Below are 27,799 nucleotides of genomic sequence, written 5' to 3' on the forward strand. Positions count from 1 at the left end.
ATGTTTTCCGGTAAATAAAATTACGAGTAAGTTGACGAGAAGTCGGCTGCGTGTAACCTAACTTCGCTGAAATAATAGACGTTACGTGAAATACGGAACTAACACGGTGGTTTCTTGAACGTTTATCGAATTATTTTGACGTCAATTAAAGTGGAACACGAACGGCTAACTTGAACCATCCTGTGCCGAAAGTGTTTTAGAACCTGTGAGTTTACTACTTGTAAATCTGGCGTGTCACAGACACGAAAAACATTGTCGAAGCTTTCATTCTGTTTCCATGCAAATATGTTTACCAGAGAAAAGCTTTTCGAGCGAATAAGCGACTACCTCTGCGTCACGAATACACTTTGTTCGACTGTAGAGGATAACGATCGGTTAACGAGATTTTGAGCTTCTCTCGCAGTAGGATTTACTTTTCTGAAGCGATCAGATAACTTGTTTGCGCGAATCGATCTTAGCTGCGATTCGTAATTTAAAAAGGAAAAGATCTCCGAATCACTGACCGACGACTTTGGTGACTGAAAAAGTAGAAATTCTGTAGATCCAATGCAATCGAGCAAAAAGGCTATTATTAATTCTATTAATATTCATTAACCGTTCGAAATACTCTCAACTTCAGTTATCTTTGGGAGAGTCAACTCATCTCCATCTCTAACGATAGGTAAAGTAAAATGGAACGTTGAATAGAACGTAAAATACGACGAAGCGGTCATTGAGAATTAACAGGCTACGATTCATACGGTAGCCGATCGCTGGCGTTGAACTAATTTTCAATTGGCCGCGAATCGATCGTTCGAAACGAATCATTTCTACGACCACGATATGACACTCGAGCTGTTACAGACTATAACGAGAGATTCTGCTTCCAATTATGGTACATTGTAATTAGTAGAATATTATCAGTACCTCGAGTTTGCGCCAACGTTTTAAAAAATATCGTTTATTTTCAGTATATTTTGTTCGATGAATCGAAGACAACGGCAGCACGCGTTAGCGTCTTTCGATTATCGCGTTTCGCTAAAGTTCGATAGCCCGCGGCACAAGTAGCTTCGTTACGTAGCACCATTACATAGCAGCAATTCAATGTCCCGTCCTCTTATTTTCCATGCAATGCGCCGGCACGAATTGGATTTTTACCAACAAGGAAGTAGGCTGAGAAAGAGAAGAAAAGAGAAGAGAAAAGCGAGTATAAAAGAGTCGGAGCGTGAGTTGAAGGGATAGCGGTAGATTCGAGGCGACCGCTGCTTCGAATCGAATAACGGAGCTACCCTCGGTCTGCTGCCTTCTCGGCGGAATAATAAGGACTCCATTCTCTCGAGATCGAGAAAATCGATCGCACCCTATCACGTCCATCGCGCATTATTGCCGCCGCCTGTTTCCGACAACTCGTCCCCGCCGTTGGTCTACGCCTGATTGTGGCCACGCTTGACAGACCCATCCCGGTAGGTGTTGCCTTTGGTACTACTGTTCGCGATGGTGTACGTATCATCCGGTTACTCCTCAACTTTTCCAGCCCCAATCCAGCAAAAGAAGCAGACCACACGCCCGCAGGAATAACGCACTCCCTCGATAAAATTACCTTATCTACTCGACTGTCGAAATTGTCTGTTTCTTTTAGCGAAAAGGTTTGAACAATTTCATTTCTTAACTTGACCGAATAAAGAGCCGAGTTAGAAACTTTTCCCGTAACCGATTGTAACTTGGCAACAATTTTGTAATTTGGCAGCAAACTGACAAATCAGCTTCATTATGTGAAAAGGTGGATAAAAGCTTGCATGGTACCATTTTTATGGCTCTTTTAAGTAGTATGTAATATGTATCGAACATCTACTGTGTAACGTGTTTTAAGGATTCGATCTTTTCTTTACAGAACATTCATTGAAGAAGACAACGAGCAATTAAATTCAGGTTCGAATATTATTCAGAGTTAAATAGTAGCAAATTATTATTGTAAATTGTCGAATGTAATTATACAATGAAAATGTTTGTATAAATCGTTAGCAGTTTGCGCTAATACTGTTCAGTATCTGTAAACGTTTCGCTCAGAAAGCAATTACGGATCTAATATCTCTAACTAGAAACTTCGCAAACCCTGATAGAATGTAATAATTTGAAAATTTATTACGTAATTTAGCAAGAGATTAGCAGATATTACAGCATCCTTCTCGCCATTCCAATTTAAATCTTGCTGCAGAAATAAATATTTTACCTTGCTTCTTGGTAGTACCCTATCCAACTCGATAAACGATTACATACTTATTACGATGTAATCCTTTAATATCTAGGCATTTTAGAGTTACACACTTGAATTTCTTGGGTAGACACATACCCATACTCATACATACAAGTACGTTTAGTCTAATCCGAAGATACCCTCATAAGATATAACAGAGCATTTTAATTCTTTTTATGTACACTTAACAAACAAAAGGTGATACGGAACTATGTCCTGTCGTCACGAATGAAAATTAATTTCTATCGGCTTTCGCTGTAGACAGAAATCGTCACAGCATCCTCTAGCTGGAATACGTGACCCAATATGTCGAGCAGGGCTTAGAACAACCCTCTCCTTTATTAAGTTAACCCTATATGCACGAAATCCATCCATTTATATATCCCGTGTGAGCTCCGCTTGTATCTTTGTACGTAATTGTGTCATTTGAGTATTCAAACAAAGTCAAATTAATGATAATGACGAACAGTTTCGGAGATTATGTGGTAACGACACCAATTACATGCAACGAATTTCTCGTTACAACGAGAACGAGTTTAACTTGAGATTCATTGAAAGTCGTTAAAAAGAAGCACCAGCCGAAAGCTTCACTTGCAACGCTAAAGCAAACACGATTATCATTTCTTCGCAACTCTAATTGAAACCGTAATCAGTCTTTCGCGATACTAAAAAGCTTAAAAATACAAAACTTTTCCGCAACTCTAATTTAACCGTAATTAATCTATTGGTCAGCCCACATATATAATACATCGACAAAAAAAGAAAAAAGAGATAACTACAGATACTAAAAGCGAGCATAGTGACAAAGTAGTAACGAGAATGATTTTCCATGCTCTGGGTGATCCAGAGGATGGAAAACCATTAGTAGTTGCCCTCTTCTATGGCAATTTGCCGGGCCTCTTCGGCTCGTAGCCTCTTCTTTCTTCGGGCGCAATACCCGCTGAAACCAACGATCATAGCGATCGCTGTCCGTTTCGAAATTTACTCGCGACCGCGACCACGAAATTCAAAAAATCGATGGACAAGACCAGAGACGAATGGTATGCTTCACTCGTGGTGCCAGCCTCGCCGTCGATTTTTCAAATCAATTTTCCTGAAACAGGTTGGACACGCGAAAACGCGCCTACCCGACCAAAGACTGTGCCAACCTGCCCGGCCCTACCTACTTATAATTAACATTCACACCAGAAAGTATGCTACCTATCCTACCTAGTCTTATATTTAAAAAATGGCAAAACAGGCATACCAACACACTCGCTCCACGGTTCTCACACATAACCCGGGCGCAAGAGCCTACACTAAAGAAACGTCCCGGGACGCCTCCGACACCCGAGTTTGGCACACAACCTTCACGCTCTAATTTACATACCATTTTCCTGAAATCGACTGACGTTGGCTACCGACCGTTGCATACAAATTTTTTGCATATTTTGATTTTAATTAGAATTAATTTGAAGCATATTTGAATTCCAATCTTAATTAAATATACATAATCGTGCGTGATTATATGTATATTATGTAAAGAAATAATATTATTAAATAGATGGTACACAGTCTGATATCATTGTAATGCAAAGGCAAGATTAATAATCTGCTGTACATATCTAATAACACTGCTATTGTAAATTGCAATCATACTTCTGGAATTTCTAAGTGTTTGTGCAAATTATAATAAATAGCAAAAGCGACGCAATTCCACAGCCTAGCCACGCACACATACACACACATAGAATGTGGAAAATACGTCGTGCATGATATACTAACGCAACGTCAGTCGCTGAGAAATTAGGTATTAAGTTTATAATCACCTTGTCTACTACCTGTCTTCTACCTAAGTAGCATCTGGACACGTGAGTGAGGTTCTAGCAATAAATATGGAAGAGATTAAACCTGAAAATCCTAGGCTGAAATATGATCAATTGCAACATTTCGTATATTTTGTATCTAACGGCCTAATATTCCTCGACTTTGTAGTTCAATTTTATTTCCAATTTTAACAGCTTTATATTTTACTTTATCTCATTACTTTAATGAATTACTAAACTACTACACAAAAATGAAAAAGAGTTAGTAAAAAATATATTTCTTAAAGAACAGATTAAGATTCGATACAAATAGTATTTATATCAATAAATAACAATGAAATATCCTCAGGAGATTCCTTTATCAAAACACATCTTTGAAAACATAAAAAAGTGTTTGAAACTTGTTTTGATTCTGAAATCTGCCTGTCGCGAAATGTCTTCTTGCACGTTTGATACATTCTTTGAAATTTGATACATTCTTGGACGGACATGATTACAATTTGGCATTTATTGTCTTTAATATATTTCACATGTCAAATTTCACTAAATATGGAACTCAAATAATAAAATTGTTCCATATTATAATGAAATAGAAGATAAAATTAAATATTATTCATGGAAACTCATTAACACTATAATAATTTTAGTCATACGTAATTGAAATCTCTCATAATAACGAAGCCTGAGGGTATCAGACTTTTCTACTACGATATAACTAAATGAAGTTATTTCGTTATTTATTACAATATTCATGTTTTATTTATTAATAAATATGTAATATCCGAGCATTTAATCATTCTACATAATCATATAAACTTTGATTTTATAAATAATTCTATATTCTACGATTTTGAACCATAGATCCATATATTAATTATCAACATTACATTATTCATATCAATCCTTTATATTGAAATACAAAAACACGATGTGCAAGAAAACCTATCCTGAACTAATAAATAAAACACAGACAAGAAACGTTACTACTCGCGAATATATTAAATATTCGCGGTCACTATGCTCGTCAAAAATTCTACGTAATACAACCAGTCATCCGTGCCGATTCGGACCTTTCATCCTACGACATGATTGAGTGACCAGAGGAACAAAAATGCCTGCGACTCACCATTACGAAGAACGAAGATACGAAGAACGCTGCTCGATGTCGATGATCCAAGAGTAGTTACTGGGAAGCCCATTAAATAAGATCCACAAAATTCCCCTGAAGAAGAGAAAACTCGAAGAAATCTGTAACAAAACGTGGAATACTGTAATTTGTTGTTAAAAATAATATTGATTATTTGAAAGTTCTAAAACAATTTGAAGTGTTTAAATTTTCAACAGATTTTATTTTTTAATTAATACGAATGAAAGAAAGAAAAATGTGAAATGACAATATTATCACAGACAACTGACGATAACGAAACAAAATGTAAAAGTTATTTCAATTCTTCAACAAAGTCTAGAGAATTAAGGTTGAATTAATGTTAAAAAATTCCTTTAATTTCATTGAAATCAAAAAGTAATTTAACATATTCGAATTAAAAATAGTGATTTGTTTAATCTCACATATTTTCACCTTAGTCTTCGTAATAAACCATAAAATTATAAAAAATATCATATTACGTACATATTAACTATATTAGAATCGTGAATTATTTGTGAGGAATGTAGTTGCATCAATTGAATACTAAATAAACATGACAACTATCTTATAAAAAGATGAAACAACGTAAAAATACGTTTGCCCTAATGAGAATAAATCAAACGTTACCATATTTCTGTGTGAAGTTGGCGGATCGAATATCGAATAGAAGGAATATCGTCAAACATCATGGCGTCCTCCTAATGCTTCGATGTTTCTCTCGCAATCAACGAACCTGCACGAAAAAGAATCAAAATTATCAAATAAATGTATAAAGGGAACAGATTATATAAAAACAAATAAATGATGAAGATCAAGTGCCATTTTGAATGTTTATGGATATAAACGGTGAAAGGATAACGACGAAGGTATTACGCAGTTAACAAACGCCATGTTCGGGTGATGCATCTTAACGCCTCGATTTTCGACAATAGAATAACCCCCCGCGCAACAGGTTCGCGTCGCAAGCTACGTAATTCGGTGGGGTGGGGCTACGAACACACACGAATAGGATTCGGTTGATATCCTACAGAAACAAATTTTTTCTATTAGATACGTAGCTACTAGATACGTTGATGTTTACAGTAAATTTCTTGTAGTTTTTATACGTGTTTATTTTCAGATTGGTCTCAAATTTGACAACATAATCATAATAGTCATGTCTTATTAGAATGTTAATGCAAAATGTTTTATACGATACAAATGGTCATTTCTCGTTACAATGCTAGTGCAAAATATTTTATATCATACACGTAATCATGTCTCATTACAATGCTAATACAAAATATTTTACATTATAGATATAACATAAATAAAAGTTTCCTATAATAAATATTGAAATACTCTTGTGAATCACTGTATGTAGAAATACAATGAGTATATATATGTATATATTCACTCTTAACCACCTTCAGTAATCGGATTGGGTGGATATATGTATGTAATAACTCTTCTAAATATTACTCATTATTCTAAATCGCAGATGAATTCGACAATACAAAAATAAATCTAAAAACTATATATTTACCTGATAACTTCTAAATGAACCGTTCTCGAATCTTCTTGCTGTGCTTCTCGTCCAAGAGTTCTACACTTCTACAGTTCTGTTGCCCACCAATATGACATATCGATCGCGAGAAATTTATATCGATTGCGATTGAACATTGCGATATATAATTGCGTATCTTGCCGTTTCATTGGCGCAGTTATCTCTACCAAATATGAGAACATTGCGCGCGCATTTCGTACAGGGATACATTGTCTAACTTGAAACAAAAAATAAAAAAACTCCATTCTTTCATCCTTCTCGCCTATTAAATAATACAATTGATTTAGAAAAATATCTGTAATTTTATTTTTTAAAGTTTAATTTAAGTCAAATAAATGTATTGTAATTTTAAGTGTCAATTTTAAGTTTTATTAACTTAATGAATTTAATTTGGTAGTTCGTAATGCCGTAATGCCTCTTCACATCTAAATGATCTTACCCCCCCCCAAATAATTTCTATTATATATATAAAAAATAGTTCTTCTATTATACATCCTGTTCGAAAACACACGTTCTGTAGTACCGACTATTCAGAAATTGTTACAATTTATAACATGGCATGCCGTTTATTTAAACAAAGTTTTAGTTAAAACTTGATTAAATGAACTTCTGATAATTCAATTTTTGTATTTGAATACGAATTACTGTTATATGAATGAAAAATCTTAGGTAATAAGAAGAATCAGTATGATCTTTTTATATAAACTATTTGTCTCACGATAGGTTTAAGGAAACGAAATTCTACCATATATTAAATACAAGTCATAGACATTAGTGAATAAAATAACGTAAGTAATTAAATTAATAATTGAACTAACAAAATACTTTAACGTAATCTTACATTAGAAGATAAAACAGAGTTGCGTGTGTGAAAATACATTAAACTTACATATTTAATAATTAATTGTCGTTAACGACTCGGAATTAAAAAATTGAAACGAAGTGACTCGAGAGAAGATATATTAAACAAGAAACACATCTTTTCACCCGGGAGATCATATGCATAGAAAGATGTTTCAATATTTCAATGAATGTACATCTCTCACTGTCTCGCAGGGAAATACGAATACTTTGCTCCATAACGTAGATTGTATATATTTTAATAAAGTTTTTATGCAACATTAAAATCATTCAAATGCATTTTTGTAACAGAATTGTTGGATTCACGATTTTCGCAGGATTAGATAAATAAATGTATCCATTCTGCAGAAGATGGAAGCGTAAGAGGATAGCAAGAGGTGTGAGATTATATAAGTGGAACAAGCTAACTCCGTCCACTTTGTCGACATATTTCTTTTGCGAGGAAAGCTTATTTCACGTAGTCTACTCGTAATCCATCCGTTTACTTTAGTAAGGACTGTATCGATCTGCGCTGCGCGTTGCAGCGCGCATTCGTATACGGAATGAATATGCGTCATTTGTGCGTGAGTACATAGGGAGTAGGTTGATTGCGATGAATTTCTGATTCAGATCGTTTTCATGGGCCAGTCGTTTAATAAAATATTTATATTGTATTATCAGCTGCAATGCAAAATGCGAGATCTCCTACGATATGGAGTGGATACACATAATCTTCATAAAATGATTCAACCTCTATCAGTACATTGAAAATTATATTAAAAAGAAAGATTTACTCGCTAGTTTTACTATAAATAAGAAATGAAAAATATGTTATGTTCTTTTCAGTAGACAAAATAATTTTCCAAGCGATACGTAAAGCATGGAAACGGTGACAAACTCTGTCAGCTAATTACTTTAACGAGCTTCAAGTGGCATTTGATCATCGCAAGAGTCGGCGACGCGAAAATATAGTCGGCGATGCGATATAGAGGACCAGAACTAGAAGGTGTTACACATCCTACACATCGCTGCAGAAGCGAGAGGATTGTACGTCCTCGTATTTTTGGAAGCGGAATAATGCGTTTGTATTCCTGAATAAGTTTCATGAAATTTTATCATTGCTAGAATTTGAATCTTCCTTTTTGAACGACGTCTGGATGAAAGAAAGTTTGAGATAACTTGGGTAAATTTGGTTAATTTAATTACAGAAGTTACTTCCTCTGTTTGCTTTATGAAAAATTTACTCAGAGCTTTAATTTAAAGAAGAAATATTTGAAAGCAATGCATATTTTATTTTAATTGCTTTATCTATGAAAAAAGGAAGAATTAGGTGCATTGTTATGATTTGCATTCGTGAAACTTCGAACTGACAAGAAATTGTAGTTTCCACGCAACGTTGATAAAAATTATTGAAATATACGAATCGTATATACATATTCCCATATAAATCTTCGTAACATGATTACAGCCGTATTGAATGTTAATTTTTTATGAGTTCTCGGATATTTAGTTAAGTCAACTTAACGTTTGATTTGCTTTTTAATGTATTTTCTGCTTAATATTCTTTAACGTGTCAACAATAAGAACAAAATTCTGGTTTATATAATAATAATAAATACATTGTGCGTATAACGATAACAGTAACAATGTGAATTCAATAACAACGATATTCAGATAAATAAAAGATATCGTGTAATTTATCTATGCTTATGTCCACCATAAGTACCACCAGAATGATCATTTCCTCCATAATTATGAACTTCCGCGAAGAAACCTCCATGGGGGTGAGAATGATATTTTACGCTCCTCATGTTGCCACCAGGTTCGTGAATATGGTACTCTCCTTCGACCTCTTTCCCTGCGATTTAAAATATTTTTATCAATCATTCTCTGAAACCATTCTCCAACCAACCAATCATTCTCTTCACTCGAATATTCGTATTAACGATTCAAAGACACAAAATATCCTTATGTCAGTGTCAAATTATTATTCTTTTCGTTGTAAATTGGAAAAAAGTCTTAGAACTCGGGACTGGTCGACAAACAAACTCGCAACTAGTTCTAATTAAGAGGAAGTTTCACTGTCCAATTAATTCAAGGTTCTAATTAAGAGCACGAAATCAAGTCTCGGTACACTTTCTTGTCGGCGCTCGATCAATGTTTTGAGCTTGGCAGTATACGTACCGTCGCGATGTTCCTTCTGTCCATGGTAGTCCTTGGTGTGTTTATCATCCACACCATAGGCGAACTTATACTTAGGATGGGCCTTGTAATCGTGATGATGATGGCCGTGTTTGTCTTTCCAACTGATCTCTTCGTGATGGCCCACCACGGGTCCAGAAAAGTGATGAAAGGAATACGCATGACCATGACCTCCACCCCCACTGTGTCCGGCTCTATCTACACCACCAGTGCCTTCGTCGTCTAAAATTAAATGTAGTAACCTTATTTTTAAATTTCAACATTAGTACAATATTTGACCGATATCATACCTTCGTGAAACATTTTTAGTTGAGCACTAGCAAAGGTGATCGAGATCAGAGAAAAAACAACTAAGTTCTGAAAGCGAATAAGACAAGAAAAGAATTGTCAATTTTTAATCTACCCGCTGACGTAGAGCATGCGGTTGGATGGAAAGTCGTGGCAAAAATATCTCGAAAATTAATCGTGAAAATCGAACGCTGGAAGAACACGACAGAAATTCATTTTAATCATAGAGGGTCGCGCATTCTGGGTAGAAAATTGCAAAAGGAGAACCCGTTATCCTTTCTCAGAAATATGAATGATAAGCGGAACAGACTCGTAAAGGCGATTTTCCCGATCGCATAAAGACTTCTAGAACATGCTGCGTTTTTACTTTACGATTACGACTTTGTAATACTTTGTCACGGATCCCGTGATTCGTTTTACGGAACGTCGCCCCACTTTTTAATCAATAACATCGGTGAAACTTGAAATTGGAACGATCGATCGCATTAGACCCGTCTGCCAGCATTCCTTCATTCGACGAACTGTTCAAGTTGCCTGCGTTGTAATCCTTGCTTAATTGTTTCTCAACGAATTTGTATCAAGTAAACGTGTCAATAATCGCAACGCCAACTTTCACCAATAATCTCAAGTAAGACGTAATGCGTTCACCGCTACTTTCCAACACTTGTATCCTCTGTATTCACCTGTATCAACGCCATATTTGCTCCTTTGGAGGATCACGAATAGACTGATTATTGGATCGCAAAAATCCTATTTTATAAGAGCGTTCAGCTCACGAAAGAAAGAACTCATTAAAGCATTAATTTATTTGTCATAGCTTGTCAGTGATTTCAATAGAGTGAGAGGCAAAGCTAGTATTGCTCGCTGGACCGAATGTTTTTTAAAAGTTGCCGTTACAGTTCTAGTTTTCGTCATAGCCAGCCACGGATTGACATCGAAATTATATTGTGATGTAAAAGCTTGACAAAAATGCATTTCGAAACACTTGGCGAACCAAGAAATTCAGGTTTCCTGTTTCAAAATACCTTTGCAGAGGCGATTTCATGGTCCGGATATACAAAAAATCGATTGAAACGATCTGCTAACGAAACGCAAATTTTTCACTTGAAACTTGAATCACACGATCCAACCGATGATATTCACGCATGTCGTTCATAAAGTTGAACTTTAATTCGAAGTTGCGCTCGTTATTATCCAAATTCAAGTATATGCAAATGCATTATCGATACTTTAGTAGATTTAATCAACACGAAAATCTGCGATAATTCTAGAATTATAGAGCTACAATTATTCCCACGTTGACTCTGCTCAATTTCATTGAAGAAATCGTCCTATCATATATTCGATCAATAACGTAAATTAGACTGTCAAGATTAATGAGTAATAAATTGCGTGTTTTCGACGATAGAGCGAACGAGTGTCAATATGTCGCCTGAATAGCCGCATCCCAGCATGGCAATACAGTTTATTGTTGAATTTATTGCATTTCCGCGCAGCATTCGCTCGCATGATACATTCATTCCTGACTGAATTGTAATCTATCGATTCGATGTAAAGTCAAATACCCTCTCCTCCTTTCTCCCCTCTCTCTAGGAATATATCTCTTTGATTTAATGATTATCACCGTTGTATGTTGCTAATGTATGTTGGTCAATGAAATATTTTTGACGAATTGCCTTATGAATTATTAACGAATTTATCATCGAAGTTGCATTAACGTTACGTTTATTGAAAATCCCATGCCATTATGTAAATGTATTTTAGGAACGCAGATGAAGCTACAGTTTTCTAATTCGTCAACCTTTCATGTACCCTTTTTGTTTCCGGTATCGGAAAAAGATTATGCACGGTCTGATGATTAATTAGGATAGGGTTTCATGCGACAATAATACTCAACTTTATAATATTTTCTGCACAGTGCATATCTCCGTGAGGCATATTTTTCAAATATAGTTTTTCTCGTGTTTTAGCTAATTCTCACACGATTCGGCAATAACTCGATGATTTACGAAACAGGTTTTCGGAACTAGCGACAAAGAAATTGAGTAATGTTTCTTTTAGTCGTCAAAATTGCGTAACTCAAGGGAACTGCGCGTACACCTTTACTCAATGAACTTTAGAAATTCAACAGTATTAATCTGTGGCTTGACAATGCAAATTGTTCATTTAAATTTCCGTGTTGCGGATATGATATTTATCGCTTACACGAATTCAAAGTTGCACATCAGTTACAAGCAAATTCGTTATTAATTCAGACGCTTGCGAATTACCCGTGAAACTCGCGATGGGTACTATCGTTACCGAAACTAATATACATACATAGTTTCTGGTGATTACCAACTATGTAATAGGAACTAAATAATTTACAATACCAACGTGCCATGTACATATATTTGAACAGAAGTTATTTGATTTCAGTTTATTGACTGGGAAAACTTTCTGCATCTGTAATGTCAATGTTTGAGATTATAATCGGAAGGAGACAACAAAGGAGACTTTGAAATTAATTACAGGTTTTTGTTAACATTGTATTAATTACAAAACTGTACATATTCTTGAAAACGTAAGCCTCTCGCGCATCGATACACCTAACAAGATGATTTAAAATTAAAAGGTTAAGGTGAATGTAGTGTAAAATTTACCGATGTTAGGATAACAAATATTAGTCTTACAAGGTATTAGTGACTGATACTTAATTTGACGTAATACTAATTAAAGTTTGCGTATACGTTAACATTCACTAATTGAAAATTGGTTTATCTACAGAAGAGCCTCGTCTTGACAACCATGTCGTAAGAAATACGTGGGCAAGGTGACGTTAGTGCAGGGATTAATGAGTTTTGAATGGCATGTGTAGATACAGGTGCGGTCCATGTTCCCTCGGAAGATATTATTCCAGACTCTACGTCGGAGCTGAAAATAAAAGCATTTCTCACTTTAACTTTAAAGATATCGACTGTCGAAATTGAAAACTTCGATGTCAAAGTGCACGTTGTATCGTTGTATTGGAGAATTACAAGTTACTATGATATAACATTTGGAATCTTACGTCTTGAGAACAGGTGAATTGTAAAGAATAAGAGGATTCACGGGTGGCGGTCTAAGGAGAACAACGTCAACCCCGGAGGATTGTAGTTCGCTTTTTAATGCTTCTGCGGCTCCTTCTACAGCTTTTCTGGACGCACTGTACGCCACCAGTCCTGTTCCAATTTTGGTACCGTAGCTTGTCGTGGAATCGCCCAAGAGAATGATGCGTCCTTCGAAAGAAAAACGTTTTTTATAACTTACCATGGGATAGAAGATCTTACGTGTATGTTTTCAACTTTAAAATTGAAACAGACCTCTTTTTGCGCGCAAAAGAGGAATGAACATTCTCGCGGTCCTAAGTGGCGCCACTAAGTTATGTCGTAACATCGATTCCCACGCGGAACTCGGTTGTCTCTCTATGGCACCTGATAGGGCCAAACCGCCAGTGTACACGATTGCCCAGAGACCTGTAGTCGAACAAAGTTGGAACATCAGTGTAAAGTAGAGAGTTTGGACAACGCGACAGACACAGCGAAGATGGAAGTGCGTCCTTGCGAAATTTTTACCAGGTCTAATACAGATGTTGAACGCTAATGGGACCTTAGCAATGAGAACTACAATCTGCTTCAAGAATTTGCTAGAGAAAGGATACTGAAAAACAGGAGGAACGATACATATCGAAGTATCAAGTCTAATATAATTGCGTTATAAACCGATGTTTGCGAAGATATGGAAAGCAAGAAATATGAATTGAAATAGATTCATTTCCTTCGACAGGCGGTTGCCAGTAGCCGTAGCTTGGATTTGTTCTTTTTAACCAAGCACTTTCTAGGAAATCGAAAAATTTGATAGCTATCAAATCTTTGCGGTTAGTAAATTTGAAAGCTTTATTCCACACATCTCTGCTATGTGTGATCCGTTTTCTTCGTGTCCCAATTATACGATGGAACTCGGTGAGTGTTATATCGAGATGGATAACTGACCGAAATCATTGCGAAAGCAATTTTCGATCTTACGTCGATGTTATCATTTACATCTCAGGCTACAATTTCAATTTGAAATTTTAGCATAACTTAAATATTCTTTATAAAATTTCGCACGCGCCTTTAGATTCGTATAATTAAATAACACAGTAGCGACTTAAAGTCGAAATGAATAGCCTGGAGCACACAGCTGGCCATTGATGAACGGTAGTGCGAAAAGTTTCTGAAACAAAACTCGAACACCGTGCGAAATTTAATTAACTTTCCTTCAAGATAACACGATTTTTGGTTAATTAAGTATCCCATCTGTTCGTTCAACATCGGCTAGAGATATTCGTTAAAGGGTCTTCAACTTTTCTTTCGAAATATGACTCAAAACTATCGACGAGGGTAAGTTCAGTACTTTGTAAATGAGATTGTAACGAATAGATCTATGAAAAAATGACTGGGATCGAATAAAGAACGGAGCGTGTCCGATCTTCGCATTAAATCAACAATCGCTTGCCATCTTCGCCAGCCGGAAGTTTCGCCCTAACTGCATCCAAACAAGCGCGTAAACTGTCCTCCCTCGTTGAGTCCAATTCCAATGGTACGATTCGACCGCGAGCACGTACTTCCGGATCTTGTGTGTTCCCTTGAACTGTGTTCGTCGGATCCTCCTCCCTTTCTTTCTGTTGTTCTATCGCCCTAACGATTTTCATTGATGGTGAATTTCCAGAAGGATCCAATAGACCAGCAAATACCTATGCGACAATTGATCGAGCTTACAAAAAGGATATTTCTATGTAATATCGTCGTTAATTTCTTTAGAAAGAAAAATGATCGCGCAAAGTATAAAGACGCAACGGGTATTACCTTGTAACCAGCTTCGTAAAGTGCAAGGGCGATCTGCAGGCCTACGGATGTATCGCAGCTGGTCACGAGTACATGGAGTTTGTTACGAGTCTCGTACTCATCGGTGGCGTTCCTCGATTGCCGCATTAGGTAGGCCAACAGGGCAGCGGCTATCGAACAGAGAGCTAATATTTGTAGGGCCAAAATGGCCCCAGTCTCAGCATCCATCCTGCCAAGTAATATTCAATCTGCAAAGCAGAAGTTACATCTCTATTACGGTACAATTCAAGCCAGATCATACGGATCATTCCACTTCCGCAATGCGTCGAAATAGTTTCTCATAGCTGTTATGGTACAACTTAGCGCTAAATTTCATATTGCAGTTTCACATACTAATATATTTACAACCTCGATTTCACCACTTCGCATCATTCGAAACATACTGTGTATTAACTACGTCTGAGTACGTAGTTCAAGGATAAATATGCTAGGGAAAATTACATCAGTTTCTTCTCACATCCGCAACATTAATTAACAAACCTATGGACTTCGAGTCATCGAACTTAATGAGAACGTGGATGACATCCGCGTCTCTTACGATCCATAATGTTTACGGAATTTTATAAATTTGCTCCCTTCGATTTCATAATGCTAAAATTTCAATCTCATTGTACAATATCTTTCTACGATGAATTTACTCCGTACACATCGATATTATTTGTATCAACGTTTTCGATAGCGGCACGCAACCCGTATAAATCCACCGCGAAGCGTAATTCTGTGCACGAATGCCGTTGACAGCCGATCAATCAATAATGATGCCATAAGGCATAGTATATTTAACCTAGACCCGCGACAACGAAATTGCTGCGAAATGGTCGGACAGCGACGATACAACAAATCAAGGATTTTCACGCGTATTGTCAACCGATCGTGTTATTTCATTCCATAAAGAATTGCTGATGGCCTCGGTGTGTTCATCGATTACTGACATCTCGCAGTAGTATTTCATACCGGTGAGACATTATGTAGTTTAACTATCTCCCGAGATAAAATATATTTCTCGACTACATTAAGGTGTAGTCGAGAGTAATGCCATTTTATAATAACAACGTGAAAGTAAATAGATTAGAAATCAATTCTCCGATGCATTGCTATGCAAAGAACATAATTTTTCTCGTTAACTTCCATATTTTCAGAACAACGAAAAACTTGAATTTCTTTTTCTTTTAGAAAGTCTATTTTCATGTTTCACTCTGTAATTGAATTCTTTGATAACAATTTGACGATATAACGATACTCTAAAAGATTTTATCAAAAAGATTTCACGGCAATATTTTTTTCAATATGGTGCAAAATGTTGTGAAGTTTCCCAATACTAAAAGCCTTTTTAACTAACAGGTATATATACGTTGGATGGAGTTCAATTAAAGATACCTTTTGTTTCCATTATACTGTTAATAATACAGAAAATAGAAAACGGAGATTTCACTTATTTGCGACGAAATAATTGCAGTAAGTCGTTTATAAATAATTTTTCCTCAAATTATTCATGAAAAGGTACCTGTTAGTTGGAGAGATTTCTAACCGTAAAATCAAGGAAGTTTTCGCGAACGAAATCATAGAAAGGAAGAACTCGTATTTGAAATATAATGCAATAAATTGTAATGATTCAATAACGTCGGAAACGTGTCTACGCGAGGGTATCACGGCGAAACACATCGCAAATTCTGTTTTTCCCGCGAAAAGTGAAGGGCGATGGAAAGGTTTTTGCTCAACGCAATGACTCGCCTTTCTAAAGTGTATCTGAGTTCAGCGAGGCGTGGTTTAAAGCCGCTTCTATTTTTCTTCACAGCTGACCATCGATCGTCATCGTTGCAACAAACTTTGTTTTGATTCGTAAAGTTGAACGTAAGTCACTTTCAAATTTCACAATTATGAAAATCACTGATCAAATATTCATCGATTTTTGCAAAAAAGATATTTCAAGATATTAATTTTAAGAATCGTGACAGTTTGAGCAACGATCAAAGGCCATTTGAAAAACTAGACGCTATAAAGTACGATTGCAAGTATGGACGTATATAATTGCGATTTTCAACTGAACATCACATGTAATTTCTTGAAGTAATTTGCGAGCATAATTTATTTGGAATAAAACCGATTTGAACTGTCGGTCGACTTTCGTGTCAGTTATCCATTCATGAAAATGGTCACGTATCGGAATCGTCTCTCCTCTAGGGCTCGTAAAAATCTCGAGTTCCCGCGAGCGAGTAGCCGCAAATGCTCACCTCTTGTATCGAACAATATACCTAGAAAGCGTATCGTTGAAAATTACACTCGGCTGATGCTCGGAGTATTCAGAGAGGTATTTGGTTTTCAATGATAAGCTTCGATTTCAAACGGAATATGAGAGTTCACTGGCTGATGCAAATTATTTGAGGAAAGTGCGTGGCGATTACACATGATAAATTATATTTTTGTCATCTAAAAGCTAACGGAAATACCATGTGACCAGAGTTAATACTTTCGAACGCTTCCATTGGTACCATTGATTGCAACTGATGCATTATTTTTGTTACATGTGATCGCGCGTCGCTGTGGTAGTAATGAAAAGTCCGAATATATTTAAAATTGATACATTTGCTATAAAATTGCGCGTATTCCGCTTTTACGAATAACGTATGGATGCATGAAATATCTTAATCTGAAATTGAAAAGAGAAACTGTCTTTAGTTTATAAACACCTGCAATTTTTTAAAGAATCTTCGTGAATACAGAGCTCTCCAGATGAGAAGGCAATGGAAATACATATACGCACGAACAAGTTTGTTTGTGCGCCTCGATTGCGTGCCAAATCATGGCGGTTAACTTTCTCTGGAATGCAGGTACAGAAAGAAACCTGCCTGAAAGACAGGTGCTACGAAATTATGGAAGCTTATCCAAGATCTCTCAAATACCGCATCTGTTTTTTTTACAACCTAACTCTCGGTGAAACGTTCAGTTTTTATTTCCTTTCTATTTTTTCTTAATTAATTTATCAATCAGTTATCGCAGAGTTCAAACCTTATTAAGGCGCTAAAATAATCGTTCGCGCTATTTTATTCATCATTTTATACAGAGCAGGAGATAAGCAGGAGAGTATGCGTAGCATTCGAAATTTGTAACTAAAAGAAAACATTATACGCGTGAAAATAGTATAGAGGATATTTTCGATTTAAGAGAGAAAGCAAGTGTCAATATTTAAACTCACGTGCTGCATAAATGATAGGAATTTGCAGGGATGCACAGACATCGTATACATTTTATCTAGAAAGGTAGATAAAATTCAAGGTTCGTAAAATAAATTATTCTTCTTCTTTCGACTTAATATTATAAATTAGCAGTATCGTTAATAATTATACGCTCCCACAATTTCATTCGAGCGAAACGAAGTAAAAGGCAAGTCGAACTGACATTTATTTGCAAATTATCTCGTTCGGTAGATCCATAAAATACTTTCGTTATCGAAAAAAACTGTTTCATTGCTTTATCGCTGTTACACTGAAACAAAATTATTTACATCGTTTCGTTCTGCATCGAAACCGAGATGGATATAAAAAAGATAACATCAGTTGTGAGCTGAAGCTTAAAAAAGGACACCTACTTTGCTACCTTCTTTATCAAACAGCAACTACGATCATGATGTCATGCCAATAAGCTGCTATGTCATGTCTATTAATCGCTAATGCTGCGTGAGGTATGTACCAGCTGGAATGTTGGCAGTTACACGAAATACACGTATATGGGTGTTCTAGACACGCGTTTAGGAGCGGCAATACACAAGTATCGAGACGGCCAGAATGGGCCTGGACCTTCGTATCTACGGTATGTATGGACGAATCACATTTCGTGGTCGCATTATCGAATTGCAGGAGTTTATTCGCTCGTACTAATTTCGATGGGAATGTAGAAATATCGATTAGAGGCTTGGCCTCTCCTCCGTGTGCTCCTTCTGATCTAGAATCTTGCCCAACAATCCTGGGCTCTCTGCGCCCGCGCGATGGAACATTGCAACGTTCCATTGCTTGACCGATAGAAATCTTACTAAAATAATTCCAATGAAAACACTCGAATATGTCGAAAGTTATACGCGGTTATTAAAACTTGGCGATTGCGGAATCGGAATATTCTCTCGTCCTCCAAGCATGAAATATTCAAATTAATATGTACATATGCATCGTGGTTCCCGCTATTTTTATGTAGGCGGTTGAATCCCGCTAGAGAATTAACCTAGTCTGTGTTCGAATCGTTCGAGGAAAGCACGAAGCTTAGCGCGCGATTTAACGGAGTTTCCTGGGCAACCAGGCGGCTCTTTTCTTTATGATCGTAAGAAATATTAGCGAAGGACTGGCATTCGCAGCGCTGAAACCGTACATCGCCGTGTAAGCAGCGGCAACTAACAGTTGCGTAGATACATCCAACAGTACAGATAAACGTGCAACGGTACTCCATGTTGACCGCGAGTGACCGCGTGGAAAAGTTAAATGCTTGCGGTCCGCAAATATCATTCGGTTGCTATTTGCATGATAATCGTCGCAGTGTTTACGTGGCACTGTGCTTTTCCGTATATGTTACGTAACTATGGAATGCTTATAGCTGAAGATCAATTGAAGAAAAAGTTTCCCGACGTTAAATTGCCCGTGCAAAAGTAATGAAAAAGCCTAAATGGATTAAGTTATTGGTTACGCAAGTAGTCTAACTAAAACGATACGTGACGTCGGCCGTGGCAATTATATAACGATATCGCGAATCCTTGGAACTTTATTTTATGAGCTCGCATTTATGAGCTCGCACCTCGTGGACGTGTACATACAGACATCTCATTCATATATTAGCGACCACATGCCACGATACCCGCTTAGAAAGTTTAGGCCAAGCACTTTTCCTGCAGTTCATTGGAAAGCTGAATACGATTTGGCCATCGAGGAACGAGAAAAATTGCGTGGCACTGTAGTTCCCCTTTTTGTATGCATAAATTTCTAACGACTGAAATTTTCTTATCGTAATCGTTAAAACAAACACGAATCTGTTTAAGCTTGCATATTTCTGCGCCAACATTTATCGGATTCTACACCTTCATGCGAATTCGATGAGAATTCTGTAAGCTTCTACGAACGAAAGTATCGTTGCAGCGTTGCACGAACAACTCTTTGTTTCGATTAGCTGTTAAGCGAAGATCGTTGCTTCCGCTTCGAAACCTGCGATTATCGTCGCTGGCGAACCATGTCAACGGAACGAGATGGTTGCTAAGATGTTTGGTCGATCAACAATGTAAATAGTTGCAACATTTGCAAGAGTTCAGAAGTTTTTATAATTTTTTATATAAAAAAAGAAACTATGTTACTAAAAAATAAGTAAAAATAAAAGATTTCAAAAGAGTGACACCCAACAGATGGTCTCGCTCGACTTTCGAAAAACAAGATAAGTTAATAATATGTACATATATCGCTTACAATATTTTTGCCCGAACGCACAAAGAACGGCTTACAATGACCGTTTAATGTCCATGTTTTACTATATAATTTTTTACATGTTACGCGCCACTCGGTTTCTCGATTCACGCTCTGCTTCACCCTTAATCAATTTATCGCTTCATTGCAATTGTAGATGCGACGAGTATAATATTAATCGTAAAATCTTTATTGACGTGCCGTTCTCACCACGTTTGATACATTTAAGACTAATTTTAATAACTGTGTTCGACGATAGGTTTGCTCGTTAAAGCTCTTAAATATGCGAAACAAATACGATCATATACATGGATATATTTCCTTGAAATCTGAATATGTCACTGGACAGATACCATAAAGGAGTAAACGGAAAGATAAATCCAGTTGATTATTGTGATTTAGCATGAATATTTCTTCTTATTAAGTGGCAATATTCTCAATAAAAAAATAATAATAAAGATATTGTGTCAAAAGCAACACTTACTTGAATTTGACAGAAGAGTTGTGGACGTCGAGGTCAAGTACTTAGTCACGTCACTTTGGTATTCGATGGCCTCTTGTCAAGAAAATTCGGCACACTCGAAAACAACACAAAGTGAGAAAACAGCGGATTTACGAGCACTCGAAAGTACCGGCGAGCGGCAAGCCCCGACGCGTGTTTCTACGGCACAACTGGCTTTCGAGAATTCCCGCTTGGAATGCCCACGAGGACGAACGGTATAAGATGCTTCGACGTTGGCTGTCTCGACAAATGGAAAAGGCACGGTCGAAGCATCTTCGCCGCGCCTACAATTATGTGTCCGTGTCTATCGCTCCTCAATGCTCTTCGACTTTCAATTGCCTACACCTCCGTCAATGTTAATTTCTAAAGAACGGGCTGTTTAACGTACGTCGAATTTTCTTCAAATAAATTACGAGTTTTTCAAATTAGTTTGAAAATGACTGAATTATTACTTATTTGATGTCAAGTCCGTGTTTCACTGTGAAGGAAAGTGACGAACGCGGAGAAATTTCTTTATATTACGTAAAAACACTTGTTCCGGTTATGCTGAAATACGGAATACCTAAATTTACGGCAAGGGATTTTAGTGATTTAGGAAAAAATTAATTTTAATTTGCTTAAAGTAAAGCAGGTTTACGACTTTTCTTTTTTATTGCCACGCAGATATAGTGGATCGTCTTTTATTCGTTTTCCCCGCACAAAATAAAATAGAATGTGGCGACAGAATTTCTGAAGACATGGTCACGTAATCAATTTTGTGGGGGAAAAATGATGGCTTACTGGAGGCTTAATGAGAATGTCGCGTCGGTAGGATTTGAAATTACGTGGATCAGAGAAGCTCACTAGATAGGCGTAATATGCAGCATCGACAAAAAAGATTCGCTTAATATCTTGATCTCTTTTATAGCGAAATAATACTTTTTTCTTTAATTATTCTTTTTTCTTTTAATTATTCTACTCGTACATTTCTTGCAACATTCCTCGACGTGTTAACAGCTTTAAACATCTCTGAGACGTCCTCTTAAAAAAAGATATCAATTATCTCTAAATTTATAGAAGCCACCAAATGCATTATTCGAAGAAGCACTAACGACTACGAGTTGCGGAACGTGTTTTTCATTTCATTCAGTTAATCTATCGTCATATCTTCCGTCAAGCCCTCTACAAAATTCTGGTCCGCAATGACCTACATACTACTTGATCGATTAATTTTCCTTTGACCTCGTTCTTTTTGCAAATTATGAGGTATTTGCAAATCGTAATACGATAAATGATGAAGCAACAACAGAAATATAATAATGGAAGATCTAAATTATGGAATTAACAGAGTATTAGAGAGGTTATTATTAATTTCACGAAGATAACAATTACTATTCGAAGGGTTGGTGCAGTAAATGGCATTATTGTTAATAAAATATCTTATTTTATCGCATGCACTTTCGATGCCATCCGCGGCAATGAAATTTATACAAATACGTATCTGATGATGATTATCTTTGTCGTACATAAACATTTCATACTTCTTATCTACAATGAATTTTATAGAGTAATTATAAATCTTAAACGAAATAGTACAACCATCGTATAAATTTCAGTCACGATTAACCCCTTTCAGCACTGTGTCATCGTGTGACAATGCTGTACGCAGTCAGAAAATATTCGTTTCGTACGGCGACCGAATATTAATTTATCGAATAAGTTCATGCGTGGAATTCATACTAATGATGTTCATTGTCTTATAAAGTTAAATTAAACTGAAGAAATTAAAACAACGAGATCAATGTTGCATTAATATTATTCGAATAAAACATTGCGAAATATTAAAATTTTGATGAATACGTAATATCAGGAAAATATTAATAATAGGGTAATATGATAATATATTCAGGAAATGGTACAAAAACTGTTTAGCACAATAACGATAAGTTTTTCTTAATTCTGTAATTATCGTATACATTATAGTCGTATTGTACTAATATCCCATTTTTTGCAGAAGAATAACAGTGCTTAGAGATTTTAGTGTATAAATTTCCCTAGTATATAAGTTGGCCACCCTGATGTCACTAGTCTAGGCAGATTATTCTAGCGCGTGACGTGGTGGGGAGATATCCATGTTACGCATGTTCAGTACCGGCACGTTTTTCGTTCATTTCCTTTTGGAACTCGAAGGTGGGAGGTTGTTTTATGGAGTGGTTCTTTGGCTTCAATAACCGTTTCTTTATACCCGCGTAGATGATTCATCTAATTACGGCAAGGTACACTTGTAAATTCAAAAAGGTTTTTAAGAAATTTACACTGCTTTTCAATTCACAAAAATTTTATTACGGCAAAGTTTGGGAAAATGGCTGAGTCTGTAAAGAATAGTGAATATGTAGGCCACGTGGCGAAGAAACTCACTCAAGAGGAAATCGAGAAAATGCAGGCGCAAAATTCGCGATTAGTTTCTGAATTTCGCGCTAATCAACTGGAAAAAGATGCTAAAAAGCATTGGGACTTGTTTTATAAACGAAACGATACTAGATTCTTTAAAGATAGACACTGGACTACCAGAGAGTTCCATGAATTGCTAGGCTTGGGTACGGAAGACGATCAAAAGATCCTTCTAGAAGTCGGATGCGGTGTTGGAAATTTCATATATCCATTGATCGAAGATGGATTGAAGTTTAAAATGATATTTGCCTGTGATCTTTCTCCTAGAGCCGTGGAGTTAGCAAAGGTATATATTTATTAATTCTTTAATTAATGTGTCTATACGGTTAAGTGCCTTACACTCTTATTCTTTGCAGAAACATATATTATATAATCCAAAAAATATAAAGATTTTCCAAACTGATATTACGACAGAAAATTGTTTCTGTGAGGTGGATTACTCTGTGAATATAGTAACGTTAATATTTGTATTATCGGCTATTAATCCAACAAATTTTAGAACGTGAGCTATACTCTATGCGTAATTTTTTACTTTACGGCAATCGTTGCCGATTTATTAAAAATTATAATATTTTAGGGTTGTGAAAAACTTGTATAACGTTCTTGATATTGGAGGGATTGTGCTTTTTAGAGACTATGGTCTGTACGATATGGCTCAATTAAGATTTAAACCTGGTCACAAAATCAGTGAGAATCTATATATGCGACAAGATGGAACTAGGTAAAATTTATTTACATTTTCCAACATATCACGAATTAATGTTACGTTCAAAATATATCATGTTCGACAACAAAGTTAATGCCAATATCTCATTTCAGGACGTATTATTTTTCAGAGGAAGAAGTATTAAACTTATTTGAATCAACTGGCTTTAAAGTTTTATCATGCAGTTACATACAAAGACGTACTATAAATTTGAAAGAAAAAATAGATGTACCAAGAATTTTTGTTCAAGGAAAATTTGGGAAGTTTTAATAATGATGGTATGTCTTCATTGGTTATTAAAAAGGACTATCTTTAATGTACAAATGATGAGTTCATAGTTCAACTGATTTAGAATGAAGAGCTACTTAAATATCTTTCGCCCCTATCTGATAACTTCATGGGAAATAAATAAAATATTTACTTGCTTAAAGATTTTCATATCAATATATGTCTCCTTTGTGTTTCAGAGCAGTTATATGGCTGAATGGATGTAACTACACAATATTGCATATGTAAGTAGTAATTTCTTTCGTCTGCATGAAATGTCATATGGTTGTAAAATTAATTACGCAATGACGTAAACATATTTTGAGTGAATTAAATAAAATCGTAAATTCAGGAAAAGAGATATGGATGTTTAGAAGATACAGAATTACGTTGAATTTGTTATACATTAATCTGTATATCTTCTAAAATTACGACAACATTATATCTTTTTTATAGAATGTAAAATGTTCAGAATATTTTGGTTTGGGATAAAAATTTATGATGATTTCATAGTTCAACTGATCTAGAATGTAGAATTACTTATATGTCTTTCGCTCCTATCTGATAACTTCATGGGAAATAAATAAAATATATACTTGCTTAAGGATTTTCATATCAATATATGTCTCCTTTGTGTTTCAGAGCAGTTATATGGCTGAATGGATGTAACTACACAATATTGCATATGTAAGTAGTAATTTCTTTCGTCTGCATGAAATGTCATATGGTTGTAAAATTAATTACGCAATGACGTAAACATATTTTGAGTGAATTAAATAAAATCGTAAATTCAGGAAAAGAGATATGGATGTTTAGAAGATATAGAATTACGTTGAATTTGTTATACATTAATCTGTATACCTTCTAAAATTACGACAACATTATATCTTTTTTATAGAATGTAAAATGTTCAGAATATTTTAGTTTGGGATAAAAATTTATGATGAGTTCATAGTTCAACTGATCTAGAATGTAGAATTACTTATATGTCTTTCGCTCCTATCTGATAACTTTTTGACAATATTAAATGTGCGATGTAATAAATACCGATTTTTCAGTAACGTTCTTTTTCTTTTTGTTACAGAATGTTAATTGCTGGATCTGCAATTAATAAAAGTTGAATGTAATTGGTCATAAATGTTTTTGAAGTATCAGGATATTTGCGTTTCTTAAACCAGTGAGTGTTTCTTATGTAGCTTTTAATATAAATATTAATTTCCCATTTCAATGATGTATCTGTATAGATGTTTTTGATTTTTTATGATATGTATATACGTATTTCGTCACTACCTCTGAGAACAAAAGATATTTTTAAATATAATATTTGTCCTCTGAAAAAAAATAAGAAAGTTTTCTTTTTACAGAAAGCGCTTTATACCTTAAACAAGAAAATTTGGATGAATCTACAGATCTTGAGATATAGGTAAATATTTAATTTAAAAAATAACTTTTCAACTATGTCATTTTAATGATGAATAAAATTGATATGATTTTAATGATTGAAATTCCATTAGCTCTATCTGAAAGTGTAATATGTATCTGTTGATCTTCAAAATAAAAAGAGGATATTAAAACAATACCTTCTTATGTTACAGATTATCAAGAGGGATATTTCTATGGAAAATGTAATATAAATTATATCTATGTTATTAATATATGTACATTTATGTGTGTAATACGTAATAAATAAAGCTATGTAATTGAATTGTTATTTTTATTTGCACCCTTTTTCATACATCTATTCTTCTATGAAATACCTATAATAGGTTCTTAGCTGTAATTAAATTCGTTACATTAAAATTCATGAGAAAATATTAGCAAGGTATCGATATCGTGTTCTGAAGAAGGATTTGAAAGCGAAGCCGCAAAGACGAATAAATTGCACCGAGACTATTAATTAAGCAAAAACGTGCCGCGTTCCCATTTCCTTCATTCGTGTAAGCGTTTAAAACGAATGTAAGTTACAAAATTTTTTAGTACAATATAAAGCAACCCCGTCAAATATTAAAAATTCATATGTACAAATAATTATTAGTAAATTTATCGAATGAATTATTTTTATACATACATACTCAGACAAAGATAGTCTTTCCAAATGTAATATTTAAAATAATAAAAAGAACACAAATATCTGCCTTTCTAAAAGAAATCTGATAAGAGATTGATGAGGACTATTTTCACTTTTTTGGCCTTGAAATTTCAAATAGCAGTCAACTATCACATCATTAAATTATAATAGTTTATTTGAAAAAAGTGTTACTCTATACGTAAACACGTATAATTTTACATTTCTTATAATTATGTTTGTGCATATGCAATCAGGTCGACCAGAGAACCGGATCCAATATTATGAGAACACGCAGTTTTTTACCAATTTAGGTTCTCGAAATGGGATTTTTTGTTCCTACCAGATTTGAGTGGAAACAGATAAAAAAAAAAAAAAAAATGGTCGGAAGAATCACTATTCGCAAAAAATGCAGATGAATTCAAAATACCGGTGGAATCGGTATGCAAACGGTCACCCACCGATTTAGCAAAGCCTGGCAGTACGCATGCGTCGTGGAGGACGTTAGGCAATGACCGGGATTTCCCCCGAAATTTAAATTCAAATCGTCAAGGGCATGCCCTTCGATCGTGAGGTGCGTTTGATTTTGAATTCGATCTTTACGCTATCTATTATAATCAATCGATCGTATTGTATTGTCGCAAAACATATTATTTTAATTATTTATGTATTTCATTTCTTTCTTCATTTCTGGATCTAATGTCAGACTGTATAATCTAGTCTAAACTCTACTTTTTAACAAAACATTTACAATGTTCATTTTTTTCAGGAATAGCATATAAAAATCCATAATCTCAATATCGTGCAAAATCGTAACCAAAATGTTTTTTACCACACATGAAGGCGATGGTTGTGCACCATAAATATTCCATGTATCAGATAATGTCGTTTTTCTTTCATATGATTTATTGTTTTTATTAACCAAATGTTGCAGAAAGAACTTGTTTAAAAATATTTTTCCTAAAATCGTTAACAAATAAAATGTATTGACATCTTTCTTATTATGTTATAGTTGACCGGTACTCTCAATATCGAAAAGAAACTTTCTCATTCTTTTTCTAGTTTTATTCAAAGTCACGTATCATAATCGTTAAAGTTCAGAGAACTTGTTACAATTATATCACGACGTAAAGAAGAGTTATTACGTCGTATGAGGTAAACGTAAAACACTTTCGTTCGTATTTGGCCGATTGCCAAGGTCCCTTGCTTCACCCGCGTGCCGTGCATCAGAGGTTGTACTTACACGGGATTGCTTCGGGAATACGTGAACGAGATTCCTTAGCAGACCTCGTCGTCTCCGACAACGTTGACAGCACACGTACTTACACAGGTTACGTATGTGACTCCGTAAACAATAGGACGTGTAACAACCCCGTGCAACATCCACCAGCTCACGCACACACGCATGATACACGTACGATACGCGTGTCCT

The 27,799-nt window shown here is 35.4% G+C and overlaps 4 protein-coding genes and 3 non-coding genes across 9 annotated transcripts in view; 4 read left to right on the forward strand and 3 right to left on the reverse strand.

Annotated features, from left to right (window-relative positions):
* Window positions 1–6,961, reverse strand: part of LOC117163423 (zwei Ig domain protein zig-8) — a 143,425-nt gene extending 136,464 nt beyond the window's left edge. Inside the window, exons 1-3 of the mRNA XM_076621272.1 lie at window positions 6,711–6,961; window positions 5,813–5,918; window positions 5,165–5,286 (exon numbers count right to left, since the gene is read on the reverse strand). Coding sequence (XP_076477387.1) covers window positions 5,165–5,237 — 73 coding nt within the window. The 5' untranslated portion in view covers window positions 5,238–5,286; window positions 5,813–5,918; window positions 6,711–6,961. The remainder of the gene's footprint in view (window positions 1–5,164; window positions 5,287–5,812; window positions 5,919–6,710) is intronic.
* Window positions 6,962–8,850: 1,889 nt separating this feature from the next.
* On the reverse strand, window positions 8,851–12,330 carry CPR11 (cuticular protein 11). The gene is made up of 4 exons (XM_033345825.2): window positions 10,745–12,330; window positions 10,064–10,130; window positions 9,756–9,995; window positions 8,851–9,429 (listed from the first exon to the last, which is right to left on the reverse strand). The coding sequence occupies exons 1-4, from the start codon at window positions 10,757–10,759 to the stop codon at window positions 9,269–9,271; spliced, it is 483 nt and encodes a 160-aa protein (XP_033201716.2). The 5' UTR covers window positions 10,760–12,330; the 3' UTR covers window positions 8,851–9,268.
* Window positions 12,331–12,564: 234 nt separating this feature from the next.
* Window positions 12,565–21,089, reverse strand: LOC117163571 (uncharacterized). Its single transcript, XM_033345964.2, has 6 exons — window positions 20,882–21,089; window positions 14,927–15,153; window positions 14,577–14,814; window positions 13,403–13,555; window positions 13,111–13,318; window positions 12,565–12,974 (listed from the first exon to the last, which is right to left on the reverse strand). The coding sequence occupies exons 2-6, from the start codon at window positions 15,131–15,133 to the stop codon at window positions 12,818–12,820; spliced, it is 963 nt and encodes a 320-aa protein (XP_033201855.1). The 5' UTR covers window positions 15,134–15,153; window positions 20,882–21,089; the 3' UTR covers window positions 12,565–12,817.
* A 281-nt stretch (window positions 21,090–21,370) lies between these two features.
* Window positions 21,371–26,007, forward strand: LOC117163580 (tRNA N(3)-cytidine methyltransferase METTL6). Of its 3 annotated transcripts, XM_033345973.2 has the most exons (10): window positions 21,371–23,154; window positions 23,232–23,615; window positions 23,686–23,831; window positions 23,907–24,050; window positions 24,149–24,313; window positions 24,503–24,547; window positions 24,945–24,989; window positions 25,387–25,479; window positions 25,667–25,725; window positions 25,898–26,007. In XM_033345973.2, exons 2-5 carry the CDS (start codon window positions 23,241–23,243, stop codon window positions 24,303–24,305), a joined length of 822 nt encoding a protein of 273 aa, XP_033201864.1. In that variant the 5' UTR covers window positions 21,371–23,154; window positions 23,232–23,240; the 3' UTR covers window positions 24,306–24,313; window positions 24,503–24,547; window positions 24,945–24,989; window positions 25,387–25,479; window positions 25,667–25,725; window positions 25,898–26,007. The 3 variants fall into 3 exon arrangements, with proteins under 3 accessions (XP_033201864.1, XP_076477388.1, XP_033201867.1); XM_076621273.1 differs by having other exon boundaries at window positions 21,371–23,615; XM_033345976.2 differs by having other exon boundaries at window positions 21,371–23,615; window positions 24,166–24,313.
* LOC117163825 (small nucleolar RNA snR60/Z15/Z230/Z193/J17) lies at window positions 24,350–24,432 on the forward strand. The gene has a single exon (XR_004465519.1). It is a non-coding gene; the product is annotated as a small nucleolar RNA snR60/Z15/Z230/Z193/J17 (small nucleolar RNA).
* LOC117163824 (small nucleolar RNA snR60/Z15/Z230/Z193/J17) lies at window positions 24,792–24,876 on the forward strand. The gene has a single exon (XR_004465518.1). It is a non-coding gene; the product is annotated as a small nucleolar RNA snR60/Z15/Z230/Z193/J17 (small nucleolar RNA).
* Window positions 25,235–25,317, forward strand: LOC117163823 (small nucleolar RNA snR60/Z15/Z230/Z193/J17). The gene has a single exon (XR_004465517.2). It is a non-coding gene; the product is annotated as a small nucleolar RNA snR60/Z15/Z230/Z193/J17 (small nucleolar RNA).
* Window positions 26,008–27,799: the final 1,792 nt, after the last annotated feature.

Source organism: Bombus vancouverensis, chromosome 9 (assembly GCF_051014615.1).
Source record: "Bombus vancouverensis nearcticus chromosome 9, iyBomVanc1_principal, whole genome shotgun sequence".
In the NCBI taxonomy this organism is placed as follows: domain Eukaryota; kingdom Metazoa; phylum Arthropoda; class Insecta; order Hymenoptera; family Apidae; genus Bombus; species Bombus vancouverensis.

Coding starts and splice junctions, on each gene's coding strand:
- CPR11 (XM_033345825.2), bottom strand. Junction 9,996..10,063: donor ACTAAAAATGTTTCACGAAG/GTATGATATCGG, acceptor ATTTAATTTTAG/ACGACGAAGGCACTGGTGGT. Junction 9,430..9,755: donor ACAGAAGGAACATCGCGACG/GTACGTATACTG, acceptor TTTAAATCGCAG/GGAAAGAGGTCGAAGGAGAG.
- LOC117163580 (XM_076621273.1), top strand. CDS start 23,241: ATGGCTGAGTCTGTAAAGAATAGTGAATATGTAGGCCACGTGGCGAAG. Junction 23,616..23,685: donor GAGCCGTGGAGTTAGCAAAG/GTATATATTTAT, acceptor TATTCTTTGCAG/AAACATATATTATATAATCC. Junction 23,832..23,906: donor AATCCAACAAATTTTAGAAC/GTGAGCTATACT, acceptor ATAATATTTTAG/GGTTGTGAAAAACTTGTATA.
- LOC117163571 (XM_033345964.2), bottom strand. CDS start 15,133: ATGGATGCTGAGACTGGGGCCATTTTGGCCCTACAAATATTAGCTCTC. Junction 13,556..14,576: donor ACTTCCGGCTGGCGAAGATG/GCAAGCGATTGT, acceptor GTTCGACTACAG/GTCTCTGGGCAATCGTGTAC. Junction 13,319..13,402: donor TCTTTTGCGCGCAAAAAGAG/GTCTGTTTCAAT, acceptor TTTCTTTCGAAG/GACGCATCATTCTCTTGGGC.